The sequence below is a fragment of the Anomaloglossus baeobatrachus genome, chromosome 5 (genome assembly GCF_048569485.1).
Source record: "Anomaloglossus baeobatrachus isolate aAnoBae1 chromosome 5, aAnoBae1.hap1, whole genome shotgun sequence".
NCBI lineage: Eukaryota > Metazoa > Chordata > Amphibia > Anura > Aromobatidae > Anomaloglossus > Anomaloglossus baeobatrachus.
The window spans coordinates 584027082-584041262 of record NC_134357.1 but is presented as its reverse complement, the minus strand read 5'-3'; the positions used below and the strand labels follow the sequence as shown (position 1 = coordinate 584041262).

General features: G+C 42.5%; 1 protein-coding gene across 1 annotated transcript in view; it reads right to left on the bottom strand.

The window, feature by feature from the left end:
* LOC142313139 (uncharacterized) overlaps window positions 1-14181 on the bottom strand; it is a 165098-nt gene that overhangs the window by 48562 nt on the left and 102355 nt on the right. The window contains exon 10 of the mRNA XM_075352126.1: window positions 8573-9638. Coding sequence (XP_075208241.1) covers window positions 8573-9638 — 1066 coding nt within the window. The remainder of the gene's footprint in view (window positions 1-8572; window positions 9639-14181) is intronic.

Below are 14181 nucleotides of genomic sequence, written 5' to 3'. Positions count from 1 at the left end.
CGGCGATTCTAGACCTTCTAGAATATGGGGGGCACGTTCAGGGAACGTATCCCCCATTTTCTAGGAGTGCAGACCCTCCATTTGAGGAGAGTGGGTGCAAAGAATTTGCACCCACCCTCCCCGGGTCACAGCTGCTTAGTGCGAGCAGCAGCCAGCGTCTCTGAAAGCAAACCAGGAAGCTGAGCTGTGAGCCGCGCTCTGCACATGTGACCGGCGTGCACTGTGAAGAAGGAGGGGGCCGCGGGGGATTAGAGGTGAGACAGTACGGGGAACACCGGGGGGGAATAGGGGGTGACCTGGCAGGGCCTGGGGAGCAGTTTTCTGTCGTATGTGTCATAGCACTTGCGACAGAAACCAGAGGAACAGGGTAAATGCGGCCTGCGCGCTGCTGTGCGCGGCGCCATGTTAGATTTTCGGGAGGAAGGGGGGTTGGGGGGACACTTTGGCGACACCGGGGGACCGGAGAGGACCAGGGGGATGAGATTTATCTCCCATCTGACATGTTTGTTTATGCCAGATGGGAGATAAATGATTTTTTACCGGCGCGGTCATTTACTGTAAGGTGATCATCGGTAAACGGTGTGTACCGGTGATCACGTGAGCGGGAACCGGAAAAACCGGCCAGAATCATGATCTCCAGGGTCTCAGCTACCCCCGGCAGCTGAGACCCCGGAAATTTTCCAATTCTGGGGGGCTCTAGACCTTTTTTTCCGACCGCCGTTAAAAAGCGGCGGTTTGGAAGAAGTACCCTAATTTGTCGCCGTTAAAAGGTGTATCGGCGGTCGTTAAGGGGTTAAGCCTTATGCTGAAAATTCTTGCTAGGGCTTATTTTCAGGGAAATATGGTAAGATAATATTTATAAATCCCATATTTACCAAAGGATATGTTTTAATTGCCCGCCTTTTTTCTACAATAAGATCTGGACTGATGAGTCAAAACTTTTTTGCAGGACTGTACTCCGTTTTGAGCGTCTTCAGTTGCATTAATTAGAGAAGGTTGGAATTAAAAAAAAAAATACATTTGAAGCATAGATTTGAAAAATTAATCCACAAATTGCATTTTGCTTCAACAATAGAGAGGTCATTTTAGGGGGAACAAAAATGCCAAATTGGCTATTTATAACGGGGCCTCTGTAAATAACACAGGGCACAGGTATCTCAGATATGCAATTGTAAAATTGAGACATTAAAATGAAAAAGTGACAAACTTTGCGCGAGCGTGCACTTTTTTGAAAGGTGGTTTGAGCTTTGCAAGAGGTAGCAGTGTCCACCATTTCGCACCAGATTTACAATAATGCAAAAAACAGGAGGATCCAGAGTAATAAATTGTGCAAAATGTAACAATGTTTATTAATATGCAAATAGACAGAAACACACAGAAGAAAAAATGGCCAGTATAAAACACCATTAAAAACACCAATGGAGGGGATGAAACCCTAGGATGGGACAAGGGAGTAGCTATATAAATGCACAGTAAAAATGACCTGGTTTAGTATGGAAGCAATCAGATGCTATATGCAGAGAATGAGCCATGATGAGAATATCACAAAATAGCTAGTATTATAGCCAGTACAATGCAAATATAGCAACTGGTAGTAAGTAGGTCGCTAGAGACATTTTAAAATGCTATGTACAAATGCCACAAGTCCCAAAAAGGGAACACCCCCCATAGAGAGATGCCCCCTAACCATCCAACGTACGTTTCGCAGATCTATCAATACCCCTGTGGACACCATTTCATCAGGGAGGGAATCGACTTCCTGTTTCTTAATGATAAATTCTTTTCACTGTGACTTGTAGTACTCTGCATATAGCACCTGATTGCTTCCATACTAAACCAGGTCATTTTTACTGTGCATTTATATAGCTACTCCCTTGTCCCATCCTAGGGTTACATCCCCTCCATTGGTGTTTTTAATGGTGTTTTATACTGCCCATTTTTTCTTCTGTGTGTTTCTGTCTATTTGCATATTAATAAACATTGTTACATTTTTGCAAAATTTATTACTCTGGATCCTCCTGTTTTTTGCATATGTCTTAGAGTATGTGCTAGGCATCGGCAGTCCCCATTGTGGGCGCCCGTTACCTTAAAATTATATAATTCTGGTTATGAGGTATATTTGTCAGATTTACAATAATGTAATTGTAGTGCGCAGATGGTCTAAAGATGCGCCAAATTTATTAGTAGGTCTTCAACTAACTTTAGAGAACATTCAACTTGTCTCTCCAGGAAAGGAGAAAAACTCTAGCGCCACCTATTGGAAGTAGCAATCCTAAAAGTCAAAAGTGGCCTTTTAACAAGCCTTTTCATATGACTCAGGATATATGCCAGCTCAGAATCCCAATTTGCAGACACAGTGTTTCGGGGTGATTGCCCCTTGTCAGTACAAAGTGTGGGTAACTGATCTGGCTTATGAGAAGCTATGTGGGGACCACGGGGGAAGACTGTTCTCCTTACGGAGACCTGACAAACCAGTCTGGCTGTCAGTCATGAGGGGACTTATAGCTGCAATGCCCCTCTGGGATTTATTCAAATTGTCTATCCAGGAAACGAGACAAACTCTAGCACCACCTATTGGAAGTAGCAATCCTTAGAGAACATAACATTATTCTTACTTTCATAGACTTTATTGAACTCAGCCAGATGCAATTCTGCCTGACGAATGGACCCAAGAAAATTGTAAAACAGTTCCTAGTACTGGAAGGTGTCATTCAAAAGTACAACTCACACAGTCCCGCAAAATAACAAGATTTTATTGGCTATGTCAGCTGAAAAGTAAAAAAAAGTTATGGTTCCTGGAGGAAAACGAGAGAAAAACGAAAACACAAAAAAAACCCCAAAACAAATGGTCATTAAGGGATTAAAGTAAAAAACGAACGAATTCCACAAAGGATTGAGAGATGGGAAATATCCAGAATATTAACAGAAAAGATCTCTACAACAAGTTAAGACACCAAATCAAAAAACTTCATTAATAATGATTATAAAACAATGGAGAGAAAAATAAACCAATTAGGATGTAGATAACAGGACACAAACATAAAACAGATAGTAAATCATCCTTCTAGAACAAAATGAAAATTGTAATCACTGTATTATCTTTGAGGTGAGTTTTTTTTTCCACATAAATATGGGAAAACAATTCATAGAAGCTCACATATAGAAAGCCCTGAAGAAAAAATAAAAAAGACTTAATAGATATGCATTGAAATTGGACTAACAACACAGAAATATATAAACATACATGATGCTACGATACTCTACTGACCCTGATAGTAAGCCTATAGAACAGAAACACCTACTATCGGAGGTTAGAGATTAGTAATGGGCAGACCCGGACTGTAAAAGTCCGGATCCATGAGGTTTCAAATGTACCCAAGTGCCGGGCCCGGGGTTCCCAGGGAACTTTGGGTAATGATCCAGGGTCCGGCAACTCACTAAATAGAAAATAAGAATCAATCAAGCGCGCTATACTTACCGGTATCTGGCTGGCAGCTGTAACTGCTCCCGAACCGCTCATTTTACATCCACGGCCACTCATTATCGCTCATCCATATGCACTCCTTTCCACACCCATTGAAAGTCCTTGCGTCTGTGATTGGTTGTAGTCATACGCGCCAAAGCCTCAGTGACAGCGTGTCTGACTGCTTGCAATCACAGGTGTTGTCTGTGGGTCCCCATCGTGGTATAAAATAAATAAATTTAAAAAAAAATTGGTGTAGGGTCCCCCCCATACTATGATACCCAGCACACCCAGCCGCGTTCTCATCTTGGCTATGTATCAAACTAAAAAGAACCACATGCGGCTTTTTTATATTATATACATATATATATATTATATATAAAATTTATTTAATTTTTTAAAAAAGACTGTGCGGGAGGACCCTATGCTAATTTTTTTATTTTAACCCCTTCACCCCGGCCACTAAAACACCCTAATGACCGGGCCATTTTTTGCAATTCTGACCAGTGTCACTTTGACAGGTTATAACTCTGGAACGCTTCAACGGATCCTGGCGATTCTGAGATTGTTTTTTCGTGACATATTGTACTTCATGTCAGTGGTAAATTTAGGCCGATATTTTTTGCGTTTATTTGTGGAAATTTTGCGAAAATTTCGCAATTTTCAAATTTTGAAAATGTATGCCCATAAATCTGAGAGATATGTCACACAAAATAGTTACTAAATAACATTTCCAACTTGTCTACTTTACATCAGCGCAATTTTCTAAACAAATTTTTTTTTTTCGTTAGAAAGTTAAAAGGGGTCAAAGTTCATCAGCAATTTCTCATTTTTCCAACAAAATTTACAAAAGAATTTTTTTTTAGGGACCACATCACATTTGAGGTGACTTTGAGAGGCCGAGGTGACAGAAAATACCCAAAAGTGACCCCATTCTAAAAATTGCACCCCTCACACTGCTCAAAACCACATCCATGAAGTTTATTAACCCTTTAGGTGCTTCACAGCAACCAAAGCAATGTGGAAGGAAAAAATGAAAATTTTACTTTTTAACACAAAAATGTTACTTTAGCCATAAAATTTTCATTTTCACAAGGGAGAAAAGAGAAAGTGCACCCTACAATTTATTGTGCATTTTCTCCTGAGTACGCTGATACCCCATATGTGGTAAAAATCAATTGTTTTGGCGCACGGCAGAGGTCGAAAGGGAAGGAGCACCATTTGAATTTTTGAACACAAAATTAGCTGCACTCATTAGCGGACGCCATGTTGGGTTTGAAGACCCCCAGAGGTGCCTAAACAATGGAGCTCCCCCACAAGTGACCCCATTTTGGAAACTAGAGCCCTCAAATAATTTTTCTAGATGTTTGGTGAGCACTTTGAACCCCTGGGGGCTTCACAGAAGTTTATAACGTGAAAAGAAAAAAAAAAATTTTTACCACAAAACTATTGCTTCAACTAGGTAGCTTTTTTTCACAAGGGTATCAGGAAAAAATGCACCATAAAATGTATTGTGCATTTTCTCCTAAGTACGCAGATACCCCATATGTGGTGGAAATCAAATGTTTGGGTACACGGCAGGGCTCGGAAGGCAAAGAGCGCTATTTGAATTTTTGAGTGCAAAATAAGCTGCACTCATTAGCGGACGCCATGTCGGGTTTGAAGACCCCATGAGGTACCTAAACAATGGAGCTCCCCAAAAGGTGACCTGATTTTGGAAACTAGAGCGCTCAAATAATTTTTCTAGATGTTTGGTGTGCACTTTGAACACCTGGGGGCTTCACAGAAGTTTATAACGTTGAGCCGTGAAAAGAAAAAAAAAATATTTTTATCACTAAACTGTTGCTTCAACTAGGTAGCTTTTTTTTCACAAGGGTATCAGGAAAAAATGCACCATGAAATTTATAGTACATTTTTTCCTGAGTACGACGATACCTCATATGTGGTGGAAAGTAATTGTTTGGGCGCATGGCGGGGCTCAGAAGAGAAAGAGCACCATTTGACAGCAAAATTGGTTAGAATCATTAGCTGACGTAATGTTGCATTTGGAGACCCCCTGAGGTGCCTAAACAATGGAGCTCCCCCACAAGTGACCCCATTTTGGAAACTAGACCCCTCAAGGAATTTATCTAGATGTTTAGCGAGCCCCAATGGGCTCCACAGAAGTTGATAATGTTGAGCCATGAATACATTTTTTTTTTTTCACCACAAAACTGTTACTTGAACCAGGTAGCTTTTTTTCACAAGGGTATCAGGAAAAAATGTACCATAAAACGTATTGTGCAATTTCTCCTGAGTACGGAGATGCCCCATATGTGGTGGAAAGTAATTGTTTGGGCGCATGGTGGGGCTCAGAAGAGAAGGCGCATCATTTGACAGCAAAATTGGTTGGAATCATTAGCGCACGCCATGTCACGTTTGGAGACCCCCTATGGTGCCTAAACAGTGGAGCTCCCCCACAAGTGACCCCACTTTGGAAACTAGACCCCTCAAGAAATTTATCTAGATGTTTGGTAAGCCCCTTGCACCGCCAGGGGCTCCACAGAAGTTGATAACGTTGAACCGTGAAAAATGTTTTTTGTTTTTTTTTTACCACAAAATTTTTGCATCAACCAGGTAGCTTTTTTTTTTTTTTTACAACGGTATCAGGAAAAAATGCACCATAAAACGTATTGTGCAATTTTTCCTGAGTAGGCAGATACCTCATATGTGGTGGAAATAAATTGTTTGGGCGCATGGCGGGGCTCAGAAGAGAGGGAACGCCATTTGACTTTTCAAACGCACAGACGCGGTGCACTGATTGGCCGCTGCAGGACGCACGTTCGGATGAGATATAAAAAGCGTCGAGGATACGGGAAAAAAAAAAAAAAGTCACGCCAAAAATTGAGCAGGGATGCCGATCCGTTATCTGCATCCCTGATCAGTGCTCGGCGGGACGCACAGACAGATGAGGTGTAAAAATGGACAGGATACAGGAAAAAAAAAAAAAAAGTTATACTCACAGTACCCAGAGGATTAGCAGGAGGATCACTTACCAGAAGAACTGCAGGAGGAACAGAAGGCAAGCGAGATAGACAGCTGTACAGGAGCCGCAGGCAGGACATTGGACAGATCAGCAGAAGACCCAGGAAGAAGGACCCAGCGATGGAGGCAGATGTGATCGGACCAGTGAAGACCTCGGACGACCCGGTGAAGGCAGGTAAGAGGACGTCGAGGGGAGAGGGGAGGGGAAGAGCAGAGGGGGGGTGGGAGAGCAGAGGGGTATACGGAGAAGCAAAGAAGGAAGGAAGCAGAATAGAGATGACAGAGGAGGCAGGCAGATCGCAGGAAGAGCAGATCGGGGCATGGGGGGGCAGATCGCGGGGGGCACTGGCAGGGGCTATCACGGGAGCGCGCAGGGGCCATCACAGGAGCGCGCAGGGGCCATCGCGGGAGCGCGCACGGGCTGCAAGGGTGAGCGGAATACTCACGTGTACCAGGAGCAGAAGCGGTGACATCAGTGGCGGCGGCAGCAGCAGTTGCGTGGTACCACAAGTATCAGCCAAGTGCACGCTGCAGACATGTTGGGGGAGGGCTTCCCAGACCAGCACAGGCCTGGGGAGGGCGGCCACCTGCAGATCAGACCGTGCCCACTGCACACTGATTGAAGTGACTGCGTGTCATAGCACGATCGCTCCAATCAGTGCTGCAGGGGCTGGGAGCGATATGTTTGAGATCCATCTATGATCTGCTGTAGCTGCTACAGCACCTCATAGCAGGATCTCATAGTATCGCACTAATTCTGGCATTATTTTTGCCGAAATCGGTGCGAACGATGTGGTTGGTGGTTCAGATTTGAACAGCAATCACATCGATAGTCTATGGGGGGTGGCAATGCCACCCCCCCTGGGGTCAAGCAAAGAAGCAGCAGGGGACATCATTTGAAAGTCGTTGCTATGGCCATGGCAATCAAATGAACTTTAGGCAGTAAAGTTACGTCCCTGGTCGTTAAGTCACGTTAAAATAGGACATAACTTTACTGCCCGCGGTCGTGAAGGGGTTAATCATTTTAGACCACAATAGGGACCAATCAGAGACAGCAGAACTGCCAGTGGACGGGAAAAGCAGTGCATATGGATAAGCGATAATGAGCGGCCCCTGAAGTAGAATGAGCCCCGGAAGCAGTTACAGCCACCCAGGGACCGGTAAGTATAATGCGCTTGCTTCAATCACCCGATCTCTTCTACCACCATTTTTTAAGAGCTGGATTCTGGTCCCCATAGACTTGTATGTTGACCGGTGTCCTCCAGCCTAATATCTGGGATCAATTCCAGGCCAGATCCGTTTTGTTTTTTAAAATCTGGTTAAAGCCACCAATCCCGGTTATCTGCAAGTCCGCCCATCACTATAGGACACTATAGGCCTAATATTATGGTGTCCCCGCTGCATAGAGGCTGTCCCTGGATTTCTCTGTCTCTGAATCACTGATGGATACTCAATCCTGTCAAGATACTAGCGAATACAGGCATATAGCGTTGATAGGTAGATTGAAATATACTTATCAAGGAGTAAATATGTTAGCTTCTCCAATTTTAATGCATATTGATTAAAAGTGTTTATCTTTTCTTGAGGAGCATTCTATAAGTGGAATTTGTTGCCAAGAATGCTTAAACCATAGTGAAATTTTTGTAACCAAGTTCCTTTGTTAAATACTAAGAAAGAAAAACCTTGGTCGTCTCACATCTGGTAATTCCAACATGGTGACCATACTACAAATCTAAAGAATGCCTGCACTGGATGTCAAGTAAAGACAAACTATTGTAATGTCTCCTTGTTGTCAATCATTTTATTCCAGGGTTTTCAAACAGCTCCCAAAACAATTAAAAAAAGTTCGGAAATTTGGCATGAAATCATAAAATGTGATATTGCCCATAAGAAAGAAAGGCAGCAAAACTCCTTAAAGATATGGTTATTATGAATACACTAGCTATATCTGAGTTCTTTGATGTCAAAGAAGTGATTTGGGAATAGACCATTTCTCACATTCTCCACATGGCTGATTTACACTGTGAGATCCTTGATGCGCAATTAGATCTGAGATGTGGAGGAAGCACTTTCTACATGAGCTACATTAAAAAAGGCTTCTTTCCATTATGATTCCTTTGATGTTTTTTAAGATCTGATTTTTGAGAAAAAGATTTCCCACATTCAGAACATGAAAAGGGCTTCTCTTTTCTGTGAATTCTCTGATGTCTAACAAGAGTCGATTTGTGGCTGAAACATTTCCCACATTCTGAGCATGAAAATGGCTTCTCTCCTGTGTGCACTATCTGATGTTTAGCAAGATTTGATTTTTCGGCAAAACATTTCCCACATTCTGAGCATGAAAATGGCTTCTCTCCTGTGTGAGTTCTCTGATGTATAGCAAAACTTGATTTCTGGGTAAAACATATCCCACATTCTGAACATGAAAATGGCTTCTCTCCTGTGTGTCTTCTTTGATGCATAACTAAACCTGCATTCCGTGTAAAAGATTTCCCACATTTAGAACATGAAAATGGCTTCTCTCCTGTGTGAATTCTTTGATGTTTAGTAAGAGTTGATTGAACAGCAAAACATATCCCACATTCTGAACATGAAAATGGCTTCTCTCCTGTGTGAATTCTTTGATGTTTAGTAAGAGTTGATTGATCAGCAAAACATTTCCCACATTCTGAACATGAAAATGGCTTCTCTCCTGTGTGACTTTTTTGATGCCTAACTAAACCTGCATTCCGTTTAAAAGATTTCCCACATTTAGAGCATGAAAATGGCTTCTCCCCTATGTGAACTATTTTATGCTGATCAAAATGTGCTTTCTGCTTAAAACATTTCCCACATTCTGAACATGAATATGGCTTCTCCGTTTTGTGAATGTGCTGATGTCTTATCAGATCGAAGTCATAGTGGAAGCTTTTCCCACATTTCAAACATGAATATGGCTTTATTGCTGTATGAACTTTTTCATTTTGCTTAACAATTTGCGATGAAGATGGGACAAAAAGAATAGGATAAGATGATAGATCTTTACTCTGGAAGGTTGTGGTTTCATACAGGATAATAGCGGGCTCTTTATATGTATCTTGTGTCAATCCTTGATCACTTTCTTTAAAGTCTGAAGATATTTGATGCCCTTCTTGGTTCAAAGCATAGTCATCTGCTAAGAATAAACATTTTTTAGTAGCAGATATTCAGGTCACAATTTTCACATTTCTATTTTTAAACTATTTTGAAAGCCATGCATCATTTCCTTTACCCACTTCATGACATTTTACGTACTTATACAACATGGTCAGAAAGATGGTTCATGAGGGCCTGATTGTGGTCATGAAAACCTGAGCTTCTGATGACGACCTATGGGTCAGCCAGTTATGGCAAGCATGTTAAACTATACCAGGAGCATTGTCTAAGATGCTTCTGTCAGCGTATAACTGACAAGTATAACATATTGCAATGCTGGTGCACTGCAATACATTATACCAGCGATCAGAGTAATAAACGTTAAAGGGAACCTGTCACCAGATTTTAGCTCTATAAGCTACTGCCACCACCACTGGGTTCTTATATACAGCATTCTAAACATGCTGTATACAATGTGTCCACCCATATCCTGTCCACGCCATTAACTTGAGAACGGCGGCAGCTATAGGCATAGAAGTGGTGTCTAGGTATAGTAAAATAGGCATGCGCTATGCAATGAAACCACCTATAGCGCCACCTGGTGGAAAACAACGGAGTTAGCATTTTTATCTCGAAAATGGAATGAGATAGAGAAAAAAAGTGAATTACAAAGTTGCAGGGCATCAATAATTCAATACGAATCAACACCTTGCACACAGAAATGTTATGATATGAAAACCATGACCCCCCCCAAAACATTGAATGCTGGTCACGCATATGGCGCTCATTTAACTTTGATGCTCAAAGTGGCCACCGTCAGCTGCAATGCACATCTGGACTCTGGACAGCATACTGTATCTTGCTGCACATTATGCAATATGGTAGGTGACACATTTGCACAAGAATCTGTGATACGTCATCGTAGGTCCTGCAATGTTGGTGGAGGGGTCGCATACACCTGCTGTTTGATGTGACCTCACAGACAGAAGTCCAATGGGGCTAGGTCAGGTGAGCGTGGAGGCCACTCCACGCAGCCACCATACCCAATTACTTGTAGGAAGGTCTCCATGAGGCATCGCTTCACGTCCGCAGCCTTGTGAGTTTTACACCTTCTAATCATAGCATTTCTGTATGCAAGGTGTCGATTAGCATTGAATTGATGATGCCCTACAACTTTGTAATTCACTTTTTTTTCTCTATCTTGTTCCGTTTTCGAGATAAAAATACTAACTCCGTTGTTTTCCACCAGGTGGCACAATAGGTGGTTTCATTGCGTAGCACATGGCTACTTTACTATACCTAGACACCACTTCTATGCCTATAGCTGCCGCCGTTCTCAAGTTAATGGCGGTGGACAGGATATGGGTGGACACTGTATAAGAGCCCAGGCCGCTGGGTATAACATAAAAAACACTTTAGAATACTCACCTAGAAGGTCGCTCCGGTGCACAACTTCAATGTAATATTGAAGAGAACATTTGAAAGGGGAAATGTTACAACCTGGAATTTTAGGAAAGCTGATTTCAACAAATAAAGGGAAAGGCTTAATCATGTAAATTCGGACAATGTCATGGTAACTGGGGATACCTAACATAAATGGGGTAAGTTTACGGATATACTACTAGTTTCCTGCAAAAAAAAACGTATACCCTCTGGTAATAAAATGTACTGGAGTAAAAATAAACCTCTATGGATAAATAAGACAGTACAAAGTATAATACAACAAAAACTAAAGGCATTCAAAATCTTGAAGGCTGAGAATACAAAAATAGCATTTCAGGAGTATAAATTTAGGAAATAAAATGGGAAATGTAAAAAAGAAATCAAGCCAGCAAAATTAGCTACCGATACAAAAATCGCCAAATACATTAAAATAAACTACAACATTTTTTATAAATACATCAATGTCAAATGGGAAAAAAGGATGGTATCAACCCTATAAGATTATAAACAGGGTAATTATAGCGGACAAAGAAAAGGTGGAGATATTAAACAGGCACTTTTCATTGGTGCTCACCAAGGAGCTGACTTTTCCAGGGATCATTCAACAAGGCAAAAATAATAGTCCCCCTTAATATAACTAGATTAACACAAGAAGAAGTACCATATATTAACAACTTGCATGGCATGGCATATTCAGTTTGGTTGTTATATTTGGTTGTTTTATGAGACCAGTATTGTTCATGGATCAGCTTAAAATGCACATATGATGTTTCCTCATTAGAAGATTTCCTTATGGAGTGATGACTTAAATGCTTGTATCCCCTATATTCTTTTTGCACCCTTCTATTTACAGGACTGCTGTCTGGGCAGGGTACTCCTGGATTTTTGAGTGCTTCATGTTTGTTATAACACAGTAGTTGCTTTTTAAATGCGATTGCTCTACATTTGTATCATCAGAGCATGATTTTCACAGTGTTAAGGACAAGATTATGAACTATTAGGAGTATATATGAAGATATCCAAAAGCCAGGATTTAAGATGCTGTTTCAGACTGTGTACCCCACCTAGTTCTGCATTTGGACATAAGACTCAGACAGTCTGGGCTATTCATGTGATGAGTGAATCATGCTGACATTGCTTAATACAAATGAGGAAGCAAGCACATTACAGTATATTGTATATCACAGAATAAGCTGTTATACTTTATCCAATGGGAGACGTGTTACGTATTCTTGGCACCTAGCCAATAATTCCGTTTAAATATTTGTACAACTTCCGTATTAAAATCAGTCTTACTTTCTATTCATATCTGAGTACGTCTCTAGTGTGAGTGAAAGAGAGTGGTATGCATGCTACCACGAGTGACTCATAATTTGGACTGCAGACAGTTTAAGAGGGATGCATGACTAGATTGCATCACAGTAAATTTATGGCCAACATTAACAGTGGCGCCCAATCCTGGCTTTTTGATATCTTCATATATACTCCTAATAGTTCATAATCTTGTCCTTAAGGGGCACTTTGCACACTGCGACATCGCAGGCCAATGCTGCGATGCCGAGTGCGATAGTCCCCGCCTCCGTCGCAGCAGCGATATGTGGTGATAGCTGGCGTAGCGAAAATTATCGCTACGCCAGCTTCACACACACACTCACCTGCCGTGCGACGTCCCTGTGGCCGGCGACCCGCCTCCTTGTTAAGGGGGCGGGTCGTGCGGCGTCACTGCGACGTCACACGGCAGGCGGCCAATCGGAGCGGAGGGGCGGAGATGAGCAGGATGTAAACATCCTGCCCACCTCCTTCCTTCCGCATAACCTACGGAAGCCGCGGTGACGCCGGTAGGAGATGTTCCTCGCTCCTGCGGCTTCACACACAGCGATGTGTGCTGCTGCTGGAGCGAGGAACAACATCGGACCGTCGCGTCAGCGTAATTATGAATTACGCCGACGCTGCACCGATGATACGATTACGACGCTTTTGCGCTCGTTAATCGTATCATCTAGGCTTTACACACTGCGATGTCGCATGCGATGCCGGAAGTGCGTCACTTTCAATTTGACCCCACCGACATCGCACCTGCGATGTCGCAGTGTGCAAAGTGCCCCTAACAGTCCCCCCTTTGGAGATAGCCAAAAGTTTTTCCTTACTTTCCCAGGTCTATTGATCTGTCTTAATGCCGATGGTTACCTCACTCACATACGAGATAACCCATCCCTTGTGGATGAATCTTCCCACCCAACAGACTATGCATAGGAAGCCAGATCCTGACCATATTCTCTAGACTGTCCTCATGGCTATGTTCCGCTGGCACACGTTATTCAGGAAGGAGGAACATTGGCAGAATCCCTTGACTTTGGTTTTCATCAGTGTTATTGGTGTTCTGGACGGACCGTTCAAATAAGGTGTATATAGTGAGAACAGAGATTACTAGTACTTGAAGTAAAATATAGTGAGGGTGAATTTAGTTTCTCTCACCCACGTGACACTTCTTCCTGTTTGTCAGCCTGTTTGTGTTGTGGACTAACATAGAAATCTGTGTATTCTATGGATGTTAAAAAAAATGTTAAAAATATGAAGTCGCTCCTCAAGGTGGCAGGGATCACTGCCAAGAGGGAGATTAGAGGAGCAAGAATGGAAAGATGTCTTGTTAAATAAGCGAGGGATTTTGAAAGATAAAGATCTCCTTTTGGATGCTGAGGCATGGTATAGAACGTCAAAAGATGTTAGAAAATTGGCATGGAAAGAGGAATGGGATGGAGATAGTAGATATTTCTATATTGCACCAGCTCAAAAAAAGGCACCTTAGGAAGTGGCCAAGCCCATTAGGAAGCAATGTCCCCCTCCTTATAAGTCGTCCCCAGAGGGTTGGACTTGTGTAGTTTGTCCACCTGCCCACCAAACGCCCTCCCTAGCCTCTCCAGACATCATTTCAGGTCGGGCCGCACCTAGTTCCCTTTTCCAGCCATCTTAAGTCCCCCCTTGCCTCAGTTACTGAGTTTCCAGCCATCTTAAGTCCCAAGGCCACTGGCCTATTTGTTGCTGGAGCAACAGAAGCCACCGAGGGGGGGGGCAGGAAGATGACAATGATTTAACAATGATCCACCCCACCACCAAAACTGTCCCTAATAGAGATAAAC